General features: G+C 37.8%; 5 protein-coding genes across 6 annotated transcripts in view; 1 reads left to right on the top strand and 4 right to left on the bottom strand.

Moving 5' to 3' along the window:
* The window catches only part of LOC134748589 (zinc finger FYVE domain-containing protein 26 homolog), a 34,940-nt gene extending 27,698 nt beyond the window's left edge, over window positions 1-7,242 (bottom strand). The window contains exons 1-4 of one of the 2 annotated variants that reach the window (XM_063683378.1): window positions 7,069-7,242; window positions 6,677-6,841; window positions 3,926-5,582; window positions 3,655-3,773 (exon numbers count right to left, since the gene is read on the bottom strand). In XM_063683378.1, coding sequence (XP_063539448.1) covers window positions 3,655-3,773; window positions 3,926-5,582; window positions 6,677-6,760 — 1,860 coding nt within the window. In that variant the 5' untranslated portion in view covers window positions 6,761-6,841; window positions 7,069-7,242. Of the gene's footprint in view, window positions 1-3,654; window positions 3,774-3,925; window positions 5,583-6,676; window positions 7,002-7,068 lie in introns of those variants that run through there. The other variant, XM_063683379.1, reaches the window with a different exon arrangement.
* A 552-nt stretch (window positions 7,243-7,794) lies between these two features.
* On the top strand, window positions 7,795-10,492 carry LOC134748143 (probable cardiolipin synthase (CMP-forming)). The gene is made up of 5 exons (XM_063682848.1): window positions 7,795-8,382; window positions 8,464-8,601; window positions 8,883-9,098; window positions 9,577-9,672; window positions 10,278-10,492. Exons 1-5 carry the CDS (start codon window positions 7,969-7,971, stop codon window positions 10,428-10,430), a joined length of 1,017 nt encoding a protein of 338 aa, XP_063538918.1. The 5' UTR covers window positions 7,795-7,968; the 3' UTR covers window positions 10,431-10,492.
* A 5,059-nt stretch (window positions 10,493-15,551) lies between these two features.
* LOC134748621 (transforming acidic coiled-coil-containing protein 3-like) lies at window positions 15,552-17,423 on the bottom strand. Its single transcript, XM_063683419.1, has 2 exons — window positions 17,264-17,423; window positions 15,552-17,042 (listed from the first exon to the last, which is right to left on the bottom strand). Exon 2 carries the CDS (start codon window positions 16,987-16,989, stop codon window positions 16,018-16,020), a length of 972 nt encoding a protein of 323 aa, XP_063539489.1. The 5' UTR covers window positions 16,990-17,042; window positions 17,264-17,423; the 3' UTR covers window positions 15,552-16,017.
* Window positions 17,424-17,897: 474 nt separating this feature from the next.
* Window positions 17,898-25,841, bottom strand: LOC134748622 (complex I intermediate-associated protein 30, mitochondrial). Its single transcript, XM_063683420.1, has 5 exons — window positions 25,437-25,841; window positions 20,800-21,017; window positions 19,663-19,848; window positions 18,794-18,938; window positions 17,898-18,019 (listed from the first exon to the last, which is right to left on the bottom strand). Exons 1-5 carry the CDS (start codon window positions 25,732-25,734, stop codon window positions 17,940-17,942), a joined length of 927 nt encoding a protein of 308 aa, XP_063539490.1. The 5' UTR covers window positions 25,735-25,841; the 3' UTR covers window positions 17,898-17,939.
* LOC134748153 (transforming acidic coiled-coil-containing protein 3-like) lies at window positions 21,935-24,919 on the bottom strand. The gene has a single exon (XM_063682861.1). It carries the CDS (start codon window positions 24,751-24,753, stop codon window positions 23,197-23,199), a length of 1,557 nt encoding a protein of 518 aa, XP_063538931.1. The 5' UTR covers window positions 24,754-24,919; the 3' UTR covers window positions 21,935-23,196.
* Window positions 25,842-25,927: the final 86 nt, after the last annotated feature.

The raw sequence follows: 25,927 nt of genomic DNA, 5'->3' as shown, positions 1-25,927 counted from the left end.
GAATACCACCCTAAGCGTGATCAGAAATCTTTTGCGAATGATTCAAAAAATTTCAACCACAATTAAAAAATCATTTGACTTTATTGACATATTTGTCATGTCACTGTTATTGATATGATAGTGGCAAAAATGATCAAAATAAACATTGTAATCTTGTTACTAAATGCTAATTTACATAATAATAATTACAGTGATAACGCAAACATACAGCTTGAATACAGAGCACAGTCATAATAGGGTCGTTAGGCGCAAGACGGACTATAAAGTAAATATTTCGATGGTTGACGATGATATCGAAATGGACAGAGAATTCATTCATTTAAGCAATAGATCCAGCAAATTAAGCAAGTAGGTAAATGTGATTAGAATACTTTATATTATTTAGTCTTTATAGGTCGCTTTGGGGTCAATGAACTATTATTGGCCAAGATATAAAAATAAATATTAGGGGACATCTTACACAGATCAACCTAGCCCCAATGCCCAAACTAAGTAAAGCTACTATGGGTGCTAGGCGACGATATACATACTTATATTGGGGTCCCAGCGCGCACAAGTTGTTTGCAGAAATCGCGAAGCGTCTGGTTGACGTAACTGGTGACCTAAGAGCTGGCGGCTTCCTCGCACAACGTATCAGCATTGCGATACAGCGAGGAAATGCCGCCAGCATCCTTGGTGCAATGCCTCAAGGGCCTATTTTAGATTTAAGCTAGTTATTAAATTTCGTTTACGTAGTACCACTGTATATATCTTGTATGTAAATAAAATTGATAAGTTTTTATAGATAAATACATACTTATAGGTATATACATAGAGCACCAATGACTCAATGCAACTCAAATTGGGACAAGGGACAACACAAATTGTAGTATTTATGGCGAAGGGGAGGAATTAACATGTTGTAACGGAACTATTGTACTTAGAGCAAGACCTGTACACCAACATGAGAGCAATAAATATTCTATTCTATTCTATTCTATTACATTACACAATGGAACACAATTAGTGTTAATATGACGCCCCCATGAATTACTTTAGCATTGGATGTTGAGCCCGAAAAGAAATTGAAAGGTAGGTATATTAGAGTCGAACCACGCTAAGTTTTCATGCCAAGTGCTCGGTATGTCAAGTATGGAGCTTATGTAAGTATAGTCTGCATCTTCTCAAATGATTTTTACGCTTAAGACGGTAATCTGTTAAGCAAAAGCCATTGTCTCTTTTGTGCGAGCGGTCGGCCATTGTGTGTAAGCGCCGCACGCGCCAACCCACTATGGCACACAAAGGCCGACAGTTCGCACAAAAGAGACAATGGCTTATGCTTAACAGATTACCGTCTTAAGCGTAAAAATCATTTTAGAAGATGCAGACTATATAAGCGTATGCGTTCCTATTGTTTGTGCAAAGGTAGCGTCGTCAGAGTCTACGCACGAAATAGAAAGCTCTTGCGTAGGTGGCGTAGGTGCAATTGCATAAGATCCCAAAGGGTAAAAGTGCTCCCAAGACTCATAAAAGATTTAGGGCAATAGTTTCAATCGTTGCCTGCTGAGGCCACAGTAGATCAGTAGGCTGGTATCTTACATTTATTTTTCGTTATTTGCAGATATTACAAGAAAAATTCTCATAAAACACTTCGGAACACCCGCCTTGATGGCAAGTATAATACAGTATTGAATCCCAAGGTAATCAGATATGCTGTTTCTATATAAATAGCTTTGTGTACTTTGTATCAAATCATATGGCTGCTCTATTCTATAACATACATATATAGTTTGTCAAAGGACTGTCTCATTTCAAACATAGACAGAGAGAATCACACTTCTTCGTCTTACACTAGTACTAGCACCCAAAAGAAAAGGATGAGTATAGTTTTTTTTGTTCTTATTTACTGCCAATTTGGTTTGACCACATGATTTATGAATGACCAAAATACCTCCTTTTCCAGCTAACTAATCTGACACAAGATCATGATAATGATATTGTAAGCACGAAAATGTATCAAAATAATTCTTTAACAAGCAGCAACTATAGCTATGAAAATAGTGAAGAGAAATCGAAAACACATCACATCGTTGAAATAGGTGAATTATACTCAAAATTATAGTCGATAATAGTCTAAAGTTTCGGCATTTGTTTCACCGCCGACTATGAGCAAAAAGCGTTTTTCTCTGCATGCAATTGTTACATCTACACGTAAACTGGTCGCTTTTTCGCCACTGGCCAGACAGTTGTATAAATTGTCGTGTAATAATATAGGGCCATTGCGCTAGTTTTCGTCCAATTGACGGATAAGCAAATAATATATTTCATTTTTCATTTGCTACTTGCGAAATATAATTTTTATGTACATAGATATATTGTTTAGACATTAAGGATTGCAATAAGTCCAAGCTTGTACAGCAATGTGGGTTTATATTCAACATTCAGCAAGTGGACGAAAACTAGCGCAATAACCCTATTTGACTTATTTTATGTTATAGATGTCAACAAAACTGTATCAGAAGATCGAACAAATCTAACTCGGACAGCACGTGATATTTCAGCCTACCGGGTGTGGAGTATAGTGCAAATATGGCTAATAATTTACATTGTTCTAGCCATTCCTCTATGGTGTACTATAGGTAAGAATTTATTATTTTTATGCAGGCTCTCGTAGAAAAACCTACCTTTATAAAATTGCGCCGAAATTGACTGGCAACTATATAAATCTAGTATTATTTTGATAAAAATATTTTTTTAAATAATTGTATCAGTCGAATCATGGAATTTTTTGGCTAATTCGACTTAAAACCCTATTTAGTCCTTTTTTGAAGAGTCCTATACTAGACTAGTCTCTTGTGGAAACCTTGGCTGTCATTCTCTAACCGGAGCGTAGAAGACTTCGTCGTCCTTTGAAACTGCTGAGTGCGTTTAAACAATTCCAGGGTGTTAGGATGAGCCCCCCTACCAAATTTAATGACAAACTAAATAATGTACTGTATAATTCAGGTCGCTGTTGTTGCTGTCTCGTGTGTAAGAGCTTCCAGGCCCAAGAAACAATAAGGGAAGCTAAACTATACGCAATGTGGAACCCTCCCGGAGTGCTCAGAAAAAGTACTGGTGACGTCGTATACACTCCTTCGGAGAGGGAGAAGGAGGCTTATGAAGAGCTTGAGCATTTAATAAGGACTTTGTGAGAGAAATAATCCATGAAAGTGCTGTTGCTGATTTCCTGACGCCGCGGTAAACATCATTTTTTTAAAGACGGAAACCCACCAAGGAAAAGAGACGCGGAAAGAAGTTTAAAACATCGAGGACGGACCCAAATAAGACGCCTGTAGCAGGAGCTGTACGTCGCCATATTTCTGCCATGTATGCCAACCTAAAGTTACCGTAACATGTACAGCGCCATCTAGTCAGGGGGCAAATTGGCGTGTTTTACAATTAACATATTGGACTACTTTACGCGTCTTAGTATTTTCGTTTGTCTATGGTGGTCATATGGTCAAGTGATGGTATAATGTTGGAGTTTACATATGAATTTCCGAGTAAGGAAGAACCTATTCATTTTGATAGTTTTGTTTAATGTAAAAGTACATAACACAATAATAATCATAGTATTTTATTACGCTTTATCAATAATAAGGAGATTTCTATTTAATAAAATGTTTGACATACCTCTATGATTTGATTGGCTTTAGAGAAATCGTTATGGTAGAGTGCCAATGCCACCAAGCTGTTCGGTTTCGCCAACATTACGGAGATGAAGTCAATGTTTCCTTTTGTGGAACTGGTCACTGTAATGCGTAATTTTATTACTACATCATGTAGACATATTTTAGACAGATAAGTAAGTAGGTAACCATAAACCTATGCAGTGTTTGATAGTCCGCCTACAGCGTTTACGTTACGTCAAGTAAGCGCGAAAACTAATTTCAGAAAATCTTACCATCATCAGTAGCAGAGATTGTAGATGCTAACATCACTTGGTCGACATCAGGTTTAGGGTTTGTGTGTCGTCTCCGCACCCTCAGCTTCCTCCTAGAGCTCCTCAAGTCAAGCTCGCGATCCTCTTCCTCGCTGCTGTCGTCAACTTCCACGTAATCTAAGCATAGTTTTAGCTGCAGCGGCCCCGTGTCGGGCGGGAGAGTGGATACCAGCTGCAGCTTCCAAAGAGAGTGGTTCACAACCTTCACAAGGCGTTTCAACCTCGACAGGACCACACTGTCTGTGGTGTCTGCGTTCACATTGTCTTCCAAAGACTCTAAGCACAATTTCAATGTGTTCAAAATTATCTGCATCGTCATGGCGTTACACATGAAGCCAGCGCTGGCGGTCTTGTTCCCTTTCGGATTTTTCACTTGTTTTTTTGAATAAAAGTATGAACAGTCCGAATGAGTTCCGCAGGGAAACTCTTGATAATGTACATGGCAAGAAAAGAACTCGTATCTTAGGAAGAGGCATGCGAAAATGTTCTCGATAACTTCGATGCATGCTTGCATGGGTTGTATGGATAAGACCACGCGTTTTACTTCGTCTAGGGAAGAGGTAATTTCTACAGCATCCTCAGAGCCTTCAGCTGCGTTTAGTATTGTGTCTATAATTTTAGTGATAGCGCAATAGCTGTTATAAGTCACTATGTCCCAGTTTAAATTCTGATCACCTTTTGGTCTCTTGGTACTCCCTTGTAAAGTCATCAATTCTGTTATTATATCATTGTTTGTATTCAAAAGTCTTGATACTTTATATCTGTCTACTTTTGGTAGCCTGCAGACTTGGGAAATTAATGCTAGAGCACTTTGCGTCAGAGCCTGGCTAAATATTGACGTGGTCATGATTTTGCAATTGTTTTCTAAGCAAAACTTAATTATGGTCAACTCTCTCTTCACTTCTGTTATATAGAACTGTAGTTGTTCATCGGGAGTGGAATATGTGTCCAAAATTGAAAAGATATTAGTTAATTGGTGAACAAGAGATGGTAAGTCATATGTTTCTGGGCTGTTTGTCAAATCTATCAGAACCATTATGAGTATTTGCTTAGTGAAGTTGTTGATTTTGAATGTGACATTCTTCATATCATGTAGCTGGTGCTTGTACACCTGAGCAGCCTTTAAAAGCCAGTGTGTTTTGTCTTGGTAACAGAGTTCTAGCATGTACTCTGGAGTCAATTTGAATTCTTTCTGCGGCTCATTCTGCTGTATAAACTCAGAAGTGACCTTTAAAAGTTCTGGCCTTTCTTGGGGTACTAGACCAATTAGAATCTGTTTTTTATACTGTCTGTATGTGTCATCAGAGACCAGTTTGAGGACTTGTTGGGTAAATTGGGGTATAAATTGATCTTCCCATTTCACCAAAGACATAATTGTGATTGTTTTATCAATGCTATCTGTTATTGACAAATTATTTAATAGCACTTCTGAATAAAGTGTCAGAATTTTGTTAGTGTTCAAGTTATTTAGCATGAGGTGGAACTGCAAGTACCTCAGGATGATGGAGGTGGTGATTGGGTTGCTGATGAGATTTTGCTTCAAAAATGCTAAGGTTTCATTTGATATGTCTCTACATGGTTTGGATTCCTCTATGTAATAGAAGAACTGTAGTATCTCCTGAGGAACACAAGAATGTATTTGTGATTATAATTCAAAACAATTGGTCATTAAATCCCTTGCTCATCAAGGATTTAGTAAAATTTAATAATATACAATTTTAAAATAACCCAAAATTGAAAAAAAAAAAAACATTTCTGCAAGTAAGTATGTCTCAAGCACTCATTCACAAGTTAATACAACATTTACAGTGACAGCATACAGTAACATGAGATAGCAAATTTATACAACAGCCAATACCTGGGTAAACATTACATTATAATAATCTTTACATAAATAACTGCTTACTACGACATAAGAGAGATGTATAGTCTCTAATTCCATAACCAAGAAAAGGATACATGAGGAGATAATTATTAGTATGTAGTAGATCAAGTCAGTCAGTGAGTTAATAGAAAATCAGGCAATGAAGTACCATAATATTAAATTACTGTAGCACAATAGACTAATCTAAGATCCATTATATTTTATTACATTTAAATCCTTTGCAACACATATTAAATCACATTTATAATCAGGTCTATCGCGAATTTATTTTGTTTCCTTTATTTACTGATGTTACGACACAAAAATATAATGTACATTTACAATCGGGTCTATCGCGAATTTATTTTGTTTCCTTTATTTACTGATGTTACGACACAAAAATATAATGTACATTTACAATCGGGTCTATCCCGAATTTATTTTGTTTCCTTTATTTACTGATGTTAGGACACAAAAATATAATGTACATTTACAATCAGGTCTATCGCGAATTTATTTTGTTTCCTTTATTTACTGATGTTACGACACAAAAATATAATGTACATTTACAATCGGGTCTATCGCGAATTTATTTTGTTACCTTTAATCCCGCGACCACAACCAGTGAAACCTGTGTCAAAACGTTGGGAAATAAAGGTAATAAAATAAATTCGCGATAGACCCGATTGTAAATGTACATTATATTTTAATACACTTTCATTTTGTATAAGAATTGGAGACCCACTTACTGAATGTTAAAATCAACAATTAGTAAAATATGTGTTTCTATATCACACCAATATTATAGTTGTATAACACAAATGATTGTTTGTAATGATTTGACTCACCTCAAAGACCTCGGGCGACAGGTCGTCAAGGAGGCGTAACAGATATTTCAGTTCCCCCTCCTTAATTTTTTCAGGTCCCTCCATTTTACCAGAGCATTTAAAACTGTTTCTAACAGTATGAAATGCAACTCCTACTTCCCACTGGAAGTTTCCTTCATTATGATACTGCAAATAGCATTGTAAATGTATCGCCTTACAGTAAACAGATAAATTGTCATTTGTTGTTTATCATTTCACCCTCCTACAGGTCAAAAGTAATTCATTCACTGGCGAAATCGTCTGTTCCTATGTAGATAGTAATAGTCGACGAGCACTACTACTATCTACTAAGATAAATAAATATTATAATCGAACGAATCTACGTACACCTCAAAACAATGTAACATACGAACCAAAACAATGCTGTTACTGGACGAGAAGCATACTCGGGCTATGAAGGCAAATTTATCAGAAACCAGTAAATTATTATTTCTACAGATTATGAGCCGGCACTTGTACAATATAACAAATTTACTGTTTATTTATTAATAAATTGTCTATTCAGCATAACTCCATCGTAAACCTAAACCTTCTGTCACTGTCACTTTACACACAAAGGTGAAAGTGATGTTCTAGACATGGTTTTATCTGCTCTGCTGCTGATAAAATAAATTAGTAAGTAGGAAATATAGTTGGTCAAACCAAATTGTCAGTAAATAAGAACAAAAAAAAACTATACTCATCCTTTGGGTGCTAGTACTAGTGTAAGACAAAAATAGTATGATTATCTCTGCCTCTATTATAAGACAGTCCTTTGACGCCTTTGACAAACTAACTGGAAATTCTACGGTTTAATAAAAAATTACATCATTGATAAATTTCGTATAAATATAGTTTGTCAAAGGACTGTCTCATTTCAAACATAGACAGAGAAAATCATACTATCTTTGTCTTACACTAGTACTAGCATTCAAAAGAAAAGGATGAGTATAGTTTTTTTTGTTCTTATTTACTGACAATTTGGTTTGACCAACTATACTCAAGACTTGATCGGATCATCAGGGATCAAATGGAAATCAACGTTTATAGTAATATCTGAAACTACCTGTGACATGACAACTGTCAAAGTCACGTCAAATGCCAAATGATGCATGCTTGCCTTTTTGGCGAAAAGTCGGAAAATTAAAAATTACAATGTGATGAATAGAAAACATTCATCTTTGGCTAAATTATCTTTTCTAACGTTATTTGTAAACAAAGCTGGCGTATACTTTGTTACGTCTTTATTTTAGTTTCTGTTTCGTTCCCTTATAATGCGGTTAATAGCGCGATCTACTTTTTTGAGACAAATATCAACTCTATACTGCAAAACAAGTAGCAATAGAAGGCGAGAATGCAATGTATTTGTAAGAGAGCAGAGGCCTATCCTCACGATAAGCTCCTTAAAGCTTCTGCCGCTGGGTTGTGCATATTACTCGGACGAAAAGAAGAACTTGCTTCAGTTGGAAAAGAAAGCTGAGGTACTGAAGGATGCATTCGAAAAGAAGAAAGAACAGTTAAAGGACACAGAACACAGGATAAGACAGCGGGGTGAAGAGCTGGTGCGTGATATCAGACATCAGAAGGAGCTAACTGGGCAGAAGCTGCGGGAGAAGAGGGAGCATTTAGTGAAGGATATTCTTGAAACAAAAGCCAAAGTCAGGGAAAGATTTGAGGAAGCTGTTGAGGTGAAATCTTAGTTTACCACCTAAACTAAGGTAAATCTTTTACGAACTAAAGATCTGTAATGTTATTGTCTGTTGTTACAGAAAGATAGAATGTTCACAATACCCAATTTCCTGTGTGTCACCAGGATGGCAATTTCCCCGTACTTGGGGTACGTAATTCTACAAGACAATTATCACTTGGCTCTGGGTTTATTGACCTTTGCTGGAGTTACAGACCTGGTAAGGATAAATATATCATTTTATTAGGATGATGTTATTTCCATTCCATGAATAATAAATACTCGAATAAGTAAAGTAATAAATACATAAGAGATTTAAACTAAAGGCCCTATCCTGAATGTATCTATTTTGTCAAAAAACTGTAAATTTTGCATTTTCAACATAAGAATTTGCCTATTTTTAATGCTCTGGGTTTTTTATAGAAATTTTCTATCTGTATTTTAGACAAGTTATAATATTCATAAGAAAAACTTATATTTATTTTTATTACCATATTTCAGCTGGATGGTTGGATCGCAAGAACATGGGAGAGCCAGTCCTCCCGCATGGGCTCCTTCCTTGACCCGCTGGCAGACAAGATTCTTGTTGCAACACTGTTTGTCACACTCACCTGGCAGAACCTCATACCTCTGTCTCTGACGGTGCTGATTGTGGGAAGAGATGTGGCCTTGGTTGTGGCTGCATTTGTTATCAGATATGTCAGCTTGCCACCCCCAGTTAGTATTTCTTTTTTGGTATCATTATGTTGAGATAAAATTGTTCAGACCCTCTTTTGAGAGGTCATATCTGTTAGGATGTTAATGACAATGATTAATATTTTCTACTATACAATCAATGTAGTCTGAACTGAAAAACCGGCCAAGTGCGAGTTGGACTCGCGCACGAAGGGTTCCGTACCATTATCTATTGTTTTTAGTATTTGTTGTTATAGCTGCAACAGAAATACATCATCTGTGAATATTTCAACTCTCTAGCTATCATTGTTCATGAGATACAGCCTGGTGACAGACAGATGGACAGTGGAGTCTTAGTAATAGGGTCCTGTTTTTACCCTTTGGATATGGAACCCTAAAAAACACAAGTTTAATTTTATTCATAAGTCATAACATTTTAATAGCATTTAATGTGTATAAAATATCAAAGATATTTTTTAATATGGCAAAATATCCTCAAATCAGACTTTTTTTTTTACAGAGAACACTAAGTAGGTATTTCGACGTGACACATCCCACTGCTCAGCTTGCTCCCACATTCATCAGCAAAGTCAACACTGCCATTCAGTTACTATTGGTATGTGTTGTATTGATAACTAAAATTAGCACTTAGGTAACTATAGTATACACGGTCGTTAAAAAATAAGTGCATTCCCGTTGCCAGGGAGGTTTTGGGATTATACTGAGCAAATTTTACTATGGGAACAACCACGAAATCTATATAATTTTATATAGTCTGTCAAACAACTGCAAAGGTGCATGGAGAATTCCGTACACCGACCCGTCATTTCCTATCTCTATCGCACGCGAATTTAAAAAGAACAATCATTTTTTCATCTGTTTAATTCTGCCGCATAAATAATGTTCTGTAATTTGGTTTTTTTTTGCGAGCATGTAAATATTTGAAATAAAATGTGACAATTGATGTTGTTTTGACACATACTTGAATAAATTTCAGAAACTTCTCGCCTTGCCTTGCACTGCTAAACTGTGGAATGAACCTTCGCCCGCAGTATTTAAAAGAAAATCGCTCTTTATTTAATTTTTATTCATTATTGTCCAACTGTAGGAGGGTGGTTAATTGTTATTAACCCAAGTAATGCACAAACTACTGTTAATACTTAATACCTAACCAATTTTTTTTAAATGTATTAGTTTTAATGTGCGTAATATTAATTCCAGGTGGGCACAACCCTAGCGTCCCCCGTGTTCGGGTACGTAGACCACCCCGCGCTGCACGCTCTGTGCGGCGTCACGGCCGCCTCCACCGTGGTATCGGCCGTCAGTTATCTAGTCAGTAAGGACACATACAAAATCTTGAAGAAAAACAAGTGAATGTTGATCGTTAGTCTTCCACGATGTTTGAAACGGGAAAGTGTAATAAAATGTATATATTAGTTTTGTATCTTTATTTCAATGCCAGCCAATCAGATTTGTATCATAGACAAAGGAACACGCATGTACAGTCGCCATCAGATATATCAGAGCGCCCGAGGTGCTCAAAATATCTGAACACGCACTCTAACGCCTTGACAATAGAGGCGTGTTCAGATATTTGTGAGCACCTCGGCCGCTCCGATATATCTGATGGCGACTGTACACAGTGCTGAAAAATATTGTTAGACCGAGGTAAGTCTGCAACGATTTTGATAGCACACGCAGTGCATTATTTATACGACATAATTTCATAGAAAATTGACGTTTAAAATAACACTTCCACTGCGTGTGCTATCAAAATCGTTGCAGACTTATCTTGGTCTGACTTTAACGGCAACCTGGGTAGTGAAATAGATGCCGCTGGACGGCGGTGACATACGTTTTTTTGTCTAAACTGACATAAACGCTAACGACTACGTAATTTACTTTCTAAGAAAGTAAGTTACGTTCGCGATAGCGTTTGTTAGTGCCAAACTGGTGGTAGCCACCTAGCCACACAGATTGACAAACGAAAACCTGTGCACGGCGCCATCTACTTCAGCAGTCAGTTTGTGGCTACAATATTTTGCATGACTTATCAGGTACGTGTTATATTTTATCTGATTATTCGCTGTGCGGCGCCACCGCCACGAAAAGTCACGATCATTTCCATAATTATTTCGTTTCGTTTCTAATGGAGTTTTCTATAAACGATTGTCATTTAGAATACGAAGGCACGTAATTTATTGCAAAATATTGTAGCGGCAAACTTCACAGTTACAGTAGATGGCGCCAGACGTTTAGTGTTAACTGAAGGCCAACCGCTGACATTGAAAATCGTTATCTGCCCCTTTTAAGTCAAACCAAATTGTCAGTAAATAAGAACAAAAAAAACCGGCCAAGTGCGAGTCGGACTCGGGACTATTTAATTCTGTTTTTAGTACTTGTTGTTATAGCGGCAACAGAAATACATCATCTGTAAAAATTTCAACTGTCTAGCTATCACGGTGATGAGATACAGCCTGGTGACAGACAGACGGACAACGGAGTCTTAGTAATAGGGTCTTTTTTTTACCCTTTGGGTACGGAACCCTAAAAAGAGATCGATAACGTGAATGCAACTAAGTCGAGTTGATATGCTTTCTCCCGAGTTTAAGTGCACTAGTATTGAATTCGCTTAGAAAGAAATAAATATTTTGTGCTAAAACAGTCGTTCAAACATGTCATACCAGCCAATAGGATTTTTTAAGAAATGTCGTCGTGTTCACCTTGTCGAATGTTCAATTTCGCTCTCTTGCACAACGAATAGTTTGGGGGTAGCAGAGTATATGAAATAATACAATGATTACAAATATGGAATTGATTTATTTCGTTCTATTCATATGAATAAATTGCAAGTAACCTAATATGATAAATTACGCATAGGTATTATAAAAATATATAATGATTACAAAATTATACTTAACTAGGCAAAATGACGTTATCCACAAGTCGCCGTTTTGGAAAAATGGCTGAAGCAGGAAAAGGGTTACAATTTATAAGTCGGTATGGCCCTATTCAAGGAAATGTTCTCTACTTTTACCCAACTACGGAAATATATTATTTTGGCTGTCTATAAATGTATGTATGTTGGTGTCGTGTGTTCCGTCCTAGCGTCAAAACTACTGAGTCGATTTCGGTGGATAAGGAGTCATCCATTCGGATTTAAGACGCTGACGTGGCTACGTTTTTAACCGACATTATAAGAGGGGAGATTTTGCTTGTAGCTTGTTTGTGGTTGGATATCATCGGCAAATTTTTTAACCGGAAACAAAGTCTGTGGAGCCAGAGCTGGGTGTGTTTGGATGGGATGGGAGGAGGTTACCCAAGCTACCCAGAACCGGAGTCAGTGGAAGGGTAACAGGATGAAAAGAAGAAGAGACAAAGAGTAAGAATTCTGAACGAGGTAAACCGTAGTTGGCTAATTAATAGTTTTTCAAATGTTTACTTATATCCATTGAAATAGGATAAATTAATATAGGTCCTTTAGAAACCATGCTATTATTTTTATTGTAGAGTGAAGTTTGCGTCATTCAAGTTACGATTGGCGTTTCTTTTCAACAATTGCCATCATAGCTAAGCCCGCTGAAAATAGGTAGGTATAGTCCGACAAGAAATTGTAGAAAATTATTGAGGGCGCCACTTCCAACGTAACTGTAGTGGGGGGACACTCCTCCTTTCGGGCTTTCTCGGCTCCGTTCGGCTCAGCATTGCTCTGAGCAATTATTAGGGTTGACATGAATTTTGACAACCCTAAATAACCGACAGGGATAGTGCCATACATTAGGAAGGGAAAGCATGATTCGACCCTAAATCGCTGTCAAACTTCGGGTTTGTAGGAAGTGTCCTTTCTGTACGGTTTTATTACTTATTCTGTGGTAACTGTCACATTTTTGGCGTAAAATGCTTAAACCTGGCAACAATTTGGTATGATTTTTTTTTAGTTCCGTTTTATTTAATTTCTACTATTTTATGTCGCACTATTTCTATTTAAAAAGATGTGCCTGCTCACCCCTTTGCGAATAATTAGTCGATGATGCGTAAGACAAAACAGAAAATATGAGGATGGATATGAGTACGACTAATGAGTCTTATTTATAAGTAGTTATCCCAATCTTAAAACACTGTGGAATGTCGAACATGTTTTAAGTTAGTAATGGGTTAAATTTTAATACTATCACATCTGTTGTTGAAAACAGCATTAGATTTTTTTTTTTAAGTTTTGTATGTAATTCACATTATGTGATGTGTGATATAGTGCTCATGGCTTACATAAAAATAAAACTTTAAACACTTGACACAAATAGGTTTCAAAAACCCTTAACTATCCTTACAAATTGTTTTGTTCTCGAGAAAAGGGACAGTTGCCAAAGAAATATATTTGCATAATACAGAATGTTCCAAAATATCTGAACTTAAAGTCTACAAAACCTTGATAAGAGCATTGTGCTCAGATATTTGAGAGCACCTCGTATGACTGGACCTGCACGTGCGTTGTAATGTATGGATGGACATAAACGACGTCACACCACTCGCGTGGCTCGTGCGTGCGATGCAGTGTGGCGTTCCTTAAATATGAATTCATACATTACAACACGCGTAACTGTTGTGCAGTGATCTTAAGTTAGGAAATATGCCAAATATGGTTTTATCTCATATTATAATTAGCCACTGCACACAATGGAGTATGAACTAATGTCCCTATTCTCAGAGAATATCACAATCAGATAATACAACGCAACCGCTCTTACCCCACTCTTGGGTAAACAATGAGCTTCCAAAGACATTAAATATAAATATACAAGTTACAAACTACTTATCATGTTATGAATCTCGATCATATTTCTCATAATGGACCGGATGTGGAGATTTCAAAGGCACTATGTACATTCAAAACGAATTAAGTAGACATAGAGTGCTCACTCCATACATCAATTTTGTTACCAAAACGACTATTATTTTCGTAGTCGACATCTAGCGTCAAGCAGCGGAATTATCAGTGCTGCTACTCGACACTAGATGTCACTTGTGTCGCGACTGAAGAAAAGTGTATTGCTCAACAATTTACAACTAATATTATAAGCAGAAGGAGTTGAAAATAGAGTTCCGGTTATAATATTAGCTGAAAATTGTTGAGCATTAGACTTTCCGTTCGTCGCGACATCTGTTGTCGAGTAGCAGTCCCGATAATTCTGAAATTCCGCTACTTGACGCTAGATGTCGACTACGAAAATAAAAGTCGGTTTGGTACAAGAAAACTGATCTATTGAGTGAGCACTCTGTGTCTATTTAATTCTCTTTGGTACATATAATCAGTTTCGTGTAAATAAATAAATAACTTATGGCATAAACTATACAAGAATTCATGAAAAGCTGAAATTGATGTACATAGTGTAAGTATTAAACCTAGATAGGAAGTGGGTTATAAACCCTACTACTAGGCCTAATTCAGCTAATTTTTACTTATAGTTATCTCTTTTGACAATCTGTAGTTCTCTATTGCCTCATTCGTTATCCTTGTAGGAGTATTGCACATTCTACTGTTACCTTAACGAAATAGTACATACATTTTAAATTAAACATTAATGATTTTAAAAACAAAACTTCCGTGAGACACAGACATATTAAAACATTAAAAACGCATCTCGCGCGATGCGCGCGCGCATGAGCGTTTTCGACTTAAAATACGTGAGTGACCCGTTTTTAATATGTTTAATAAACATTAATGATTTCACAATAAAGCACAAATTAGAAAAGAGGCTCCAATCAAGTTCTCTTATTACTGATGCAAATTGAGGCTTAAGCAGGGATCAAAATCCGGCATATTTTTCATACAAATGAAATTCGGAATCTCGGTTGTTTAGGTATGTATATTTTTGCATTGCATTAGGCTAGGGGTCGGCAAACTTTTGAGAAGAGCCAACTGTAGTAGAAATCACCAGTTTTAGAAAGCTCAAAGAGCCGCAAATGTTGTTTTCAATGGTGTAAGAACTCTCAGGGGTTAATTTTATGGGCGACTTAAAGAGCCGCAATAGTATCACCAAAGAGCCGCATGCGGCTCGCGAGCCGCGTTTTGCCGACCCCTGGGCTAATCTAGTAACTCATTGTTACTAGATTAACATTATCAAAGAAATATGGCAAATGCTATGTGATATGATACTTTCATTTTTAGTTATACCAGTAACAATCCCTCAGGCCTAAGTAAAAAATATGTAAGCTGTAACCTATAGCTTGAATCTATTATATGCATCTATGAATAGACTAGACAAGCAAATATCTGCCTTTCAGAGCTCCTGATCGGTGGCTTGATATAGCCAATTGAGATAGTTTTTCGATGTTTAATTTAACTTCCTACATTATTATGGATACAATAATGTATACTTCATTATACAAAGTAATCCTAATATAAACAACATTCAAATAAAATATGGCAGGTATAAATGTTATGTTACTACAAAATAATCAATCTTGTGTTTTACCAAACCTTTACCACTTTTACTCTCTTTGGATAAATGATTTTACAACTGCAGTTATATCAAAATAACCAGAACATAAAATAATAAGTCTCATCAGATTAACAGTTTCATTACTTATGTTAATAAAGTACAGGAAATACAAACACAATACTGAATTACAAAATTATAAAGTAGGCTTTGAAAATTAAATGAATTTATCAAATTTATATTCAATGTCAAAATAAATTAAAACTTAAGTATAAAATTATAAAAAATTTACAAAAATATAAAGGGACATTACTCCAATTAATTGCAGAGAATTATTTACAATTTACACACAATGAAGAAATGGTAACAGCACTGGCGCACATTAAAGTTATAGTTAAGCATTTACTTAATTATTACAATTAATTTAATTAAGCATTTGTTTAAAATGCACAAATATATTAAATGCAGGTTAGTGAAATGAAAATGTGGCTTACTTAAGATTAGTAAGCATTTAGATTAATCGTTTACCCGACCTTGTTGATGAGTTCATCACAGATGGCCGTCAACTCCTCATTGTCTTTAATCTTCTGCGCAAGGGACTCCTGCAGGGAGGACGCGTGTACTTCACTCTTCTTCAACATGGCATTCAGCTTCAATATCTCGGCCTGGTGAGCCTTTTTGACTGAATCGAGCTCAGCATTAGCCTTGTTTAGCTGTTGCATGGCATGTTGACGCAAAGTCTCATACCTCGCTTCTAATTTCTGTATTGCATCATTGTTTTCCTCTACAGACCTTTTTAGTGACTCTTCATTACCTTTGTAGCCTTGTATGATGACTTTACATCTTTCATACTTTGTGTGAACATCATTGAAGGCATGTTCCATGGAAGCCAGATGGGATGCAGCTTCGTCCCTTTCTCGAACTAGCGTGACTCGTTCCTCTGTCCATCTCTTGCCTTCAGCTTCTCGTTCCCCTATAAGGGATGAGATGGTTCTTTCATATTCCTCCATGACTACACTCATCTGTTTGTTATTTTTAACTTTTTCCGCAACACGCTGCGAGAGAGCCTTTTCTTTATCAGCATATTCTTCATTTTGTTCTGAAAGCTTTTTGACTTTGGTCTCACACTCCTCGAGACGATCTCTTAATTCCCGATTGAGATCTCTGAGGTTCTGCGCTTCTTCCTCTTGAGCAGTGAGCAGTTCCTTGACGGCCCGCAGCTGTTCCACCGTGTGGGGGTCCATGTCTGACGTGCGGGTGAGGACTGGCGGGGGAGGGGGGGTGTTTCCTCCCAGGCTCAGGAGTCTGTCGATTGTAGCAATAGCTGGGGACACTATGTTCGCTTTTACGGGCGTCACCTTCGGCGTTGAAGACAGCTGACTTCTGTTCACTGCGGGAGTGACCACCTGCGTGGGTTTCTCAGTATGACCGCTATGACTTGGCTGAACAGACAATTGTTGCATCGAGTTCACTATATTTTGCTCTGTACCTGACATGGTACTGCTAAAACTTTCTTACTATATCTTAAACACAGTGTTCATTGACGAACCTGGAAATACATAATGATACTTAATATAAATATCAAGGTGAGTCAACGTGAGTACATGTAATATTTTACTCGATGTCCAAATTAAGTGAAGGCTATTATCATACTTTTGGAGACAACGAATTGTACCGAAGCATCTCAATAAAAAGGTCAACATCCTACGCTCGGAAATATAACTCCTAATAGGATATGAACATAAAGAAAACCTTCGAAAGCAAACATACCGCATGTCCTTGAACAACTGCGCACTTGGATAGAAATCACTAGTTAGGAATACAGATAGATTAGAATCTTATGCCAATGTCTGCACTTAATAATTAAATAAACATTTAGCACAGTACAAACTATTAGGAAATAACGATGATGACATCAGTCAAGTCCACTACCAATAATACCAATTACTGCTAAACCATAGACAACGTGGAATTGACAGATGTTTAGTGTTGCAGGTGTGAAAAATAACGGACATAACAGACGATAGAACCACAACCTTTGTACGGTCCCCGTTTTGCTTGCAAACGGAGCAAGCAGCTTGTGGAACGTCCGCTGAAATATATTATCGCATAATAATTTTGATTCATAATACAATAATGTTTCGATGGGAAATACCTCCTGTAATTTCTACAAGGCAGATCCAGCTCCTATAATCTGTAAAGCTATTTCCGTCAGTGGAAAAAAGCGTCAAATTTAAAAAATGTAGGCGCTAAGGCCAAAGGGTTATCGTCCCATAGATAATTTGAATTTTGCGCCTTTTTCTACTGACAAAATTGTTTGACCGGGTATATTTATATTATTTAAAATTCCATATCTAATGACGTAATGACTAACTTAGAAAATATAAACCAAAAACATATCATTTATTTAATCTTGTTTATTTACATTAACATATAGGTAAGTAGCTTAAACACCGACGATATATCTTTCCGTTTTGTACATCTCATATGCAAATTCTTCATCATGCGTTGGATCAAATTCTAGACCTGAAACCGTATAAAACAATATTTAAGTTAATTAGTACTATTAGTGGCTCTCTCAGCTAAGACTTCGCGAACTCACATGGCTACGACATGTTGAAAAACTAAAAATATGGATCGCGAATAAAAAACCTATAATTATCGAAATTCCACGAGAATCGGATGAGGAGAACTGCCGGACATATTAAAATATTTTTGCCTCAGCTGAAACGGAGACGCTTTGCACTCACTCAGTAAATAAAGGTAAAGTAATACGAAGAAGTAATAGGTGAGTGAAACGGGACTTGAAATAGGGAATATTACGCGAAACTCTGCGTAGGGGGCGCCACTACCACAATCCGAGGGTCTATTGTGAAACAAGAAAATCAAAATTTCGTTATCTAACATCTCTGTCACTCTTGCATATTCGAGCGATAAGGAGCCAGATAGCGAAATTTCGGATTCGCGTTTCCCGGTAGGTCCTCTGTAAAAAAACCGCCTTGATGCATCAATGTCATATTTTATTATCTCTGAAAACTTGTCAAAAACCTGTTAAAGGTACAGTGGATATGGTTTACTAAAGGGGCTAGTGCTGCACTCTGGTGGCAGAACATTGCAGTAAAACCCCCTATCCCCAAAATGGTTGTGAAGCCCGGTTCTGAAAAAAAGACCTATATTTTTTTATGCGTACTTCATTTCGAAACACTTCACTTCATGACCTTCATGACTTCACCTCACTTTATGCATAGTTTCCTAATTTCCTATATACCTAGGACATAACAGCATTGGTAAGTAACTTACCAACATATTCTATTTCTAAATTGAATTCGCCATTAATTTTGTCGCAGCAGGTGATGCCGAAATGCGTCACTTTGTCGAACCGCACCCGGACTTGCTTGTCCTGCAGCCTGCCTTTCGAACCTAGAATAAACTTCGAAAACGGAATCTGAAAGCCAAATAATAATATGAAGTTACCCCCTTATTCATAAAACTTTACGGGCCTGATTTAGTTAAATTATGTTTCATCCCTTTCTTACAAATACATAAGTCAAAATGACAGATAAAGACATACGATACATAGCATTAGCTATGCGAATTATCGGGCTTGGAGGAAAGGGGACGACGTCACATGATCGCTTCTCCATACAAACGTCGCCTGCGGTATTTCCGGACCGTTACGGCATTCGAACCTTCAAGTAGAGCTTACTCCCACCTTAAAGGCCGGAATCGCACTCACAAGCCCTCCGGAATTGCGGGTGTTCATGAGCGACGTTAATTGCTTACTATTAGGCAATTCGTCTGCTCATTTGCCTCCTCTATCATAAAAAAACAAGGTTTCAGCCTTCAACAATAGTTTGCACTTCTTTACGCATCTTAATATTAGGTACTTTAGGTCATGTTTTCATAGAGGCACAGGGCGGACACGCCATACATCAAAAATCATTTGTGTTTCTATGTGTGAACGACACGTCTGTACACGCGTCATTGTGTGAGTAAGTTGCTTCTGAGCGGTCGGCAAACGGCCGTCAATGTGCTGTCGCGGGGTGAGGTAATTCGCATCGGGGCGGGGCGGTGCGTGGCCGTTCTGTTTTCTTGACTGACCAAGTGACCTTCTGCCACTGCAATAAGGCTCACGAATAGACGGTTAACACTGTTTATTTTAAACGTACCTTGGCTATTTGCCAATAAGGCCCTCCCCTGGTGTACAGGACGTAATGGTAGATATCGTTCCACGTGATATCGTAGTAGCCCTCGCACGACAGGTTGAGAAGGTAGGAGCGTCCGTCGCCGCGTATCTTTATCACCAGTGTGTTGTATAGATGCCAGTCGAAAGTGGCTTCGCGTTTAAATGATTTCTGCAATGAAAAAAAAAGGTGGTGTAAAATTGTCTTCTGAAGTAGGTGGATGGCACAAGGTGTAAGGGGCAGTGCGAAGCAGCAATGTCTGTGTAGACCTACTTCACTAGAGGCAAACGCACACGCGGCCGTATAAAATACCTCTGACAAGGCACAGACAGCGTAAAACTGTAAGGAAAACTTAGCGTCGCACGTTGCGATCTCTAAGCAGAATACCCTAGTGTCCAGATATCCGTGGAACAGGGCCCGGCCCGCGGGACTCATGTCCAATAAGCACGTACTTAGAGAACAGAGAAAAACTGTAACAACTTACCCGGGTTCGCTGCGATCTTAAAGCATAATAACTTGCCTTCTTAATACTCCTATCCTTGTTTACCCTACTGTTCAAATATCCATGGAACAGGGACCAGCCTGCGGGACTCAAGTCCAAGCAGCACGTACTTAGAGAACAGAGCAACACTGTAACAACTTACCCGGGTTCGCTGCGATCTTAAAGCACAATAACTTGCCTTCTTAATACTCCTATCCTTGGTTACCCTACTGTTCAAATATCCATGGAACTGGGACCAGCCTGCGGGACTCAAGTCCAAGCAGCACGTACTTAGAGAACAGAGCAACACTGTAACAACTTACCCGGGTTCGCTGCGATCTTAAAGCACAATACCTTGCCTTCTTAATACTCCCATCCTTGGTTACTCTACTGTTCAAATATCCATGGAACAGGGCCCAGCCTGAGGGACTCAAGTCGAGCAGCACGTACTTAGTGAACAGAGCAAAACTGTAACAACTTACCCGGGTTCGCTGCGATCTTAAAGCACAATACCTTGCCTTCTTAATACTCCCATCCTTGGTTACTCTACTGTTCAAATATCCATGGAACAGGGCCCAGCCTGAGGGACTCAAGTCGAGCAGCACGTACTTAGTGAACAGAGCAAAACTGTAACAACTTACTCGGGTTCGCTGCGATCTTAAAGCACAATACCCTGCCTTCTTAATCTTTCCATCCTTGGGTACCCTAGTGTCCAGATATCCGTGAAACAGGGCCCGGCCCGCGGGACTCATGTCCAATTTGCAGGTGCTGAAACCTTCGTTGTGGTCGCTGTCGCTTGTCGTCACGAATTTATCCAGGACCGAGCGCTCGTTGAAGCACCAGATTAGGTCGGTTTCACCTGGAAAGATGTGATGATAATTGAATGAAAGGGTGGTGATAGAAAGGTGCGTTAAGAACTGGCGATGGCATGTTCGCGAAAGCATCGCTAACTGCTGGAGTGGATTGTGTAACTAGTACAAAATACATAGACAGCAAAAATCTAATTATCCCTTTGAACGCTACACGACGCCTATCGTGCGCGTCGCGGCGCGTCATCGTGATCCTCGCAATTCACGATGGTTAATACGGGGCTGTAAAAGGTCTTAATCTTTTGTCCATCTACAAATCCTACAATCATCTTCCTCGCGTTATCCCGGCATTTTGCCACGGTTCATGGGAGTCTGGGGTCCGCTTGACAACCAATCCTAAGAATTGACGTAGGCACTAGTTTTTACGAAAGCGACTGCCATCTGCTGACCTTCCAACCCAGAGGGGGAACTAGGCCTTGTTAGGATTAGTCCGGTTTCCTCACGATGTTTTCCTTCACCGAAAAGCGGCTGATGGTCAATATCAAAAGTTCCGAATAACTCATTGGTACTAGCCGGCGTTAGAACCCGCGACCTCCGGATTGAAAGTCGCACGCTCTTACCGCTAGGCCACCAGCGCTTCTACAACTTCTACAATGTTGGTGGTATATAAAACTTCTAGAATTAGACCAAGCTAAGTTGGCAGCTCAGACTGTGCATGTGTTATTTAAATGTCATAATTTCATAGAAGTTTGACGTTTAAAATAACACTTACACAGTCTGGGATATCAAAATCGCTGCCAACTTAGCCTGGTCTAACTCTATTTGTCACATGCTTATTCAAATGTTAGGTAACTATAATTACTCATAATATAAAGCATGTATTTTGGCAAAAAAAAGCAAATTTTATAACTTGTTTTTTTTTTTTTTTACTATAATCCTACGAAAAATATGCAAATAAAAACCATCGCTTAATTACAGCTTTTTATTTCAGAAAAATGTAATCTAAGTACAAGCATATATCATAATAAATATTAGATACACCGATCTTAGACGGATGTCTACCTAAACAAAGGCTCCTATATTGTAGAATAAGGTGAAATGGAGAAACACTACACCTCAGTCCTATGATTTAGATGCAGTAAAGAAGTCTGGGTTTTATAAAGACTTTAGCAAATAGAAAAACTAAAAACCGTTTAATATGTTGCACAATATTTTAAATCTCTCAATTTATAGTTTCTTTAATATACCCAAACTTATGGTGGTCCCACACTAGCCGCTATGTAAAGTTATATTACATCGTGTGGCAGGGACAAAATGATAGTAGTGATAGTGTTTTATTATGCTGTCCCTGTCAATGTTTTATGTTATAGAACATTATATAACAGCCAGTGTAGGAGCACTTTTAATCCGTCTATACAAAACATAGGCGGGATTTGGACGCGATAAGTAACTAATTGACATAGAGCAAAACAAAAAAAAGAGAAATAAACATTTTAAGATTTTTAAGTCAGTCAAACATCTAAACAAGGCATTTAACATCAAGATAAGGACATTAGGGACAATACTTGATTAGTTTACACATAATTTGTTAATAGAGTTTGTAATTATTAAGTGTTACACCTATTTTATGTTTACAAGTTCGAAGTCTAATCTATCTAGTAGAAGCTGTCTTGTATTTTTTAATGGAATTTATAAAAAAATGAATTCACAATGTACATTTTTAAAACAGTTCCTACAAATTAGTCAACAAGCACCAACACCTGTAAATGGAATATCAAATAAGCGCAAACATAAAATAGCATTCTTAGATAAGGGTTCATCCATTAATTACGTCACCCAAAATCGAATTAATATTTTATAAAAATATTTTGACAAAAGAAATATTACTAATTTTATAACCCAAAAATGATTAGGACAGATAAATAAAATGAATAAAAAATCGTTCCAAAAACTTGTTATTTAACTGTACAGCGAATAAAATAATTTAAAGTGACATCACAAAGTTTGTGACTCCCAGCTTCCCCTTGGCACAACATGTCACATTTTCTTGACCCCTACTCCCTAAATGTGTGATGTAATTAATGACTGACCCCTAATATGTTTCTAATCAAAAAGTTATAATAATATATCCAACTATAACTAAAGTCATAATAATGTCATAATTGTAGAGATTCATCACAGAGATTTTAGATAATAGAATACAGTTAAATATCTCTAAAATGGTGCACTCTAGTGCACCTCATTTATGAGCTGATCACAAATTCTTGTTAACTCCTCATTATCTCTTATTTTTTGAGACAGTGACTCCTCTAGAGACGAAATTTTGATCTCATGCTTCTTGATGGTAGCATTTAACTTTGTTAGCTCCACACTATGGTTTTTCTTCACAGTTTCCAATGTTTCATTGGCTTTAGACAAGCTCTCTTCAGTAATTTGTTTCAAGTTTGTATAAAGTTCTTCATATTTTTTCAAACCAGCTTCATACTCTGTAATTTTCTGCTCAAATATTTTCTCCGTATCTTTATGTTCCATAATAATACTTTTGCATTTTTCATACTTGGACAGCAAGTCGTTGAATGAGCTTTCCATGCTTGCCAAGTGACTTAAAGCTTGGTCTCGTTCAGTGCTTAGTTTTTGTTGCATTTCCCGCGTCAGTAGTTGCTCCCGCTGATGCTCACCGATCAGAGAAGATATAGTTTTCTCATATTCTTCCATTACTACACCCATTTGTTTGTTATTCAGGTTTTTGTCATGAAGCTGCTGAAGTAGCTGGTTTTCTCTCTCTATCAAATTATGTTTTTCATCCTTAAGCTTCTTAACTTTTAACTCTAACTCCTCAATAGTACTTGTGTATCTACTCTCAATGTTGTGTAACGCAGACTTGAGATCTCCATTTTCCTGTCTGAGTAATAAAGCTTCATGTTCCTGCTTCTGGAGTATAAGTCGAAGAGAATGTAGTCTGTCTACCTGGTGGGTGTTTGAACGGTGATGAGGACTGCGGGGAGCAGCCACAGGCGGTGTACTCCCTATGAAATTAATGAGCCTGTCTGTAGCTACATGACTAGACGATACGATTGCAGAGGCACTTCGAACCAACGGCGGCATTCGTTTAGTTTCAGTTTTGGCCAAATCGTTTTTGACGGGTGGAACCACTTGAGTAGGCTTTTCCCATGCACATGAGATAGATCCCACAGACATTGAATGCTTAGGCGTAGCGACACTGTTGTCAGCGAAAATGGATGCAGCACTTCCTGTTTCGTAGCCTATGTCAGCCTCCGTGGAGTCCGGGAGGGATTCAGTAGGAGTGGATGGGGGTTTTTGACGAGCGTAAAGCGGATCGAATTTTATGAACAAGCTTTCCTTGCCGCGGTCTACGTGACTGTTGCTGTGAGTGGACTCGGCACACTTCACTAGATAGTCCATACTTGTCGGATCCATGTACAAAGGATCCTCGTAATGTTGAAGTTCCTGCATGGTTATATCACAAACACTGTCGAAGTCACCGCCCGTGAGCAGGTCACTCGTCACATCAGCCGACTCCTGGGCCTGCTTGCCTCGCGGTGACATCGCCATCAGATCTCCGACCGAAGACACCGGCGTAATGAAACTGTCCTCTGATGCGACCGTACTGCCCCTCGCAGATAACATGTCCTCTTTAGCGCAGCTGCCGATGTCAATATTCGTACCACGGCCGAGGAGACTTTGAAACTTCTGATATATATTGCTCAAACTCCTGTTTTTATTGTAGGTCGGAGACGGATCGACAGTTACTATATTAGAGAACATCCGGCCTTCAGCCCCACGCGAGCTTTAGTGCCACTGAAGGAAAAGCTTCGTCAATCTACTTAAGTCTCGCTATTTTCGTCACTCGCACTCAAAGACTCAAAGGAGTAAAAACAGAAGTTACAACCGATTTTATTTTGTCAATTTTGTGTAGGAGGTAACGGATATTTTTAAAATACCATATGACATTCGTATTGTTTGTTTTTTCATCTTGCCAGATCAAAAAATGGTTTGGGTTGCCAACCTATTTGCACACTGTTTCAGCTACATTTTAAAACATCGAATTTTATATAGATTAAATCAAATCAAGAAGGATTTATGAAATTTGCAAAAAAATTAACAGAAATTTTATATTACATCCCAAATAATAAAATAACAATTCGATAGGCCAATTTACTGCCCGATCAGAGGATCTACCGCGAAAATAGTTATTTCGTTACCTACAGCTCGAATAGTGCTCGAATATGTAATGTAAGTGATAGAGAGGCAGATAACAAAATTTCGATTTTCTTTCTCCAGCTTTTGTTCTTGACAGATCGGTCAGATAAATTGTGCCAATTAATTCTTCATAAACCTGGGTAAAACAAAGACTACTTAAGACTGCCTAAACTACTACTATTTGGTATATCAAAGGAACCTAATGTTTTTAGATTTAGATGTAAAAATGAATGAATATAAATAAATACCTGGTCTGGCGATAAGTAATGGATCGGTCAGGGCTAAGTCTTTCATTTCTTGCAACCATAGTTTTACTTCTGATTTTAATTCCTTGACACCATTTTTGATATGTGTGAGCGTCGATACATCTTCTTTTGTATTATAGCCACCTTTACGTTCACTCTCATGAAACAACCATCGTTGTGTATTAGTAAGAATTGACGCAGAATTGTATAGCTTTAACCTTTTATCTAAAACCCTGTTTAATACAGAGTACGCTCGGCAGCACTGATGAATTTTCACTATATTATTCTTAAACAAAGCCATTGCACACTTCGAACAGCTTATTGATAGCACGATTATGTTTACTAATACTAATAAATTAAAACATTTTAAATATTTCGCCTTTTTTACATAACCTACAACCGATACCAAATGTCAGAAATGTCAATCCGGAAAATCAGCTGGTTAGTCAGTTCAAGACAGTGATAAAGTATAGGAAACCACGTTTGTTAACAAT

Source organism: Cydia strobilella, chromosome 16 (assembly GCF_947568885.1).
Source record: "Cydia strobilella chromosome 16, ilCydStro3.1, whole genome shotgun sequence".
NCBI classification, from domain to species: domain Eukaryota; kingdom Metazoa; phylum Arthropoda; class Insecta; order Lepidoptera; family Tortricidae; genus Cydia; species Cydia strobilella.
Note: the sequence above shows the minus strand (reverse complement) of the source record. Positions and strands in the feature narration are given on the sequence as shown.

Excerpts from the sequence above, each read along its gene's own strand:
- LOC134748622 (XM_063683420.1), bottom strand. The coding sequence starts at position 25,734 with ATGGCTTTGTTTAAGAATAATATAGTGAAAATTCATCAGTGCTGCCGA. Across the intron at positions 19,849-20,799 it reads TAAGATCGCAGCGAACCCGA|AAATCATTTAAACGCGAAGC; the intron begins GTAAGTTGTTAC and ends TTTTCATTGCAG. Across the intron at positions 18,020-18,793 it reads TTTAGAAATAGAATATGTTG|GTCTAGAATTTGATCCAACG; the intron begins GTAAGTTACTTA and ends ATACGGTTTCAG.
- LOC134748621 (XM_063683419.1), bottom strand. The coding sequence starts at position 16,989 with ATGTCAGGTACAGAGCAAAATATAGTGAACTCGATGCAACAATTGTCT.
- LOC134748153 (XM_063682861.1), bottom strand. The coding sequence starts at position 24,753 with ATGTTCTCTAATATAGTAACTGTCGATCCGTCTCCGACCTACAATAAA.
- LOC134748143 (XM_063682848.1), top strand. The coding sequence starts at position 7,969 with ATGCGGTTAATAGCGCGATCTACTTTTTTGAGACAAATATCAACTCTA. Across the intron at positions 8,602-8,882 it reads TTGCTGGAGTTACAGACCTG|CTGGATGGTTGGATCGCAAG; the intron begins GTAAGGATAAAT and ends ACCATATTTCAG. Across the intron at positions 9,099-9,576 it reads ATGTCAGCTTGCCACCCCCA|AGAACACTAAGTAGGTATTT; the intron begins GTTAGTATTTCT and ends TTTTTTTTACAG.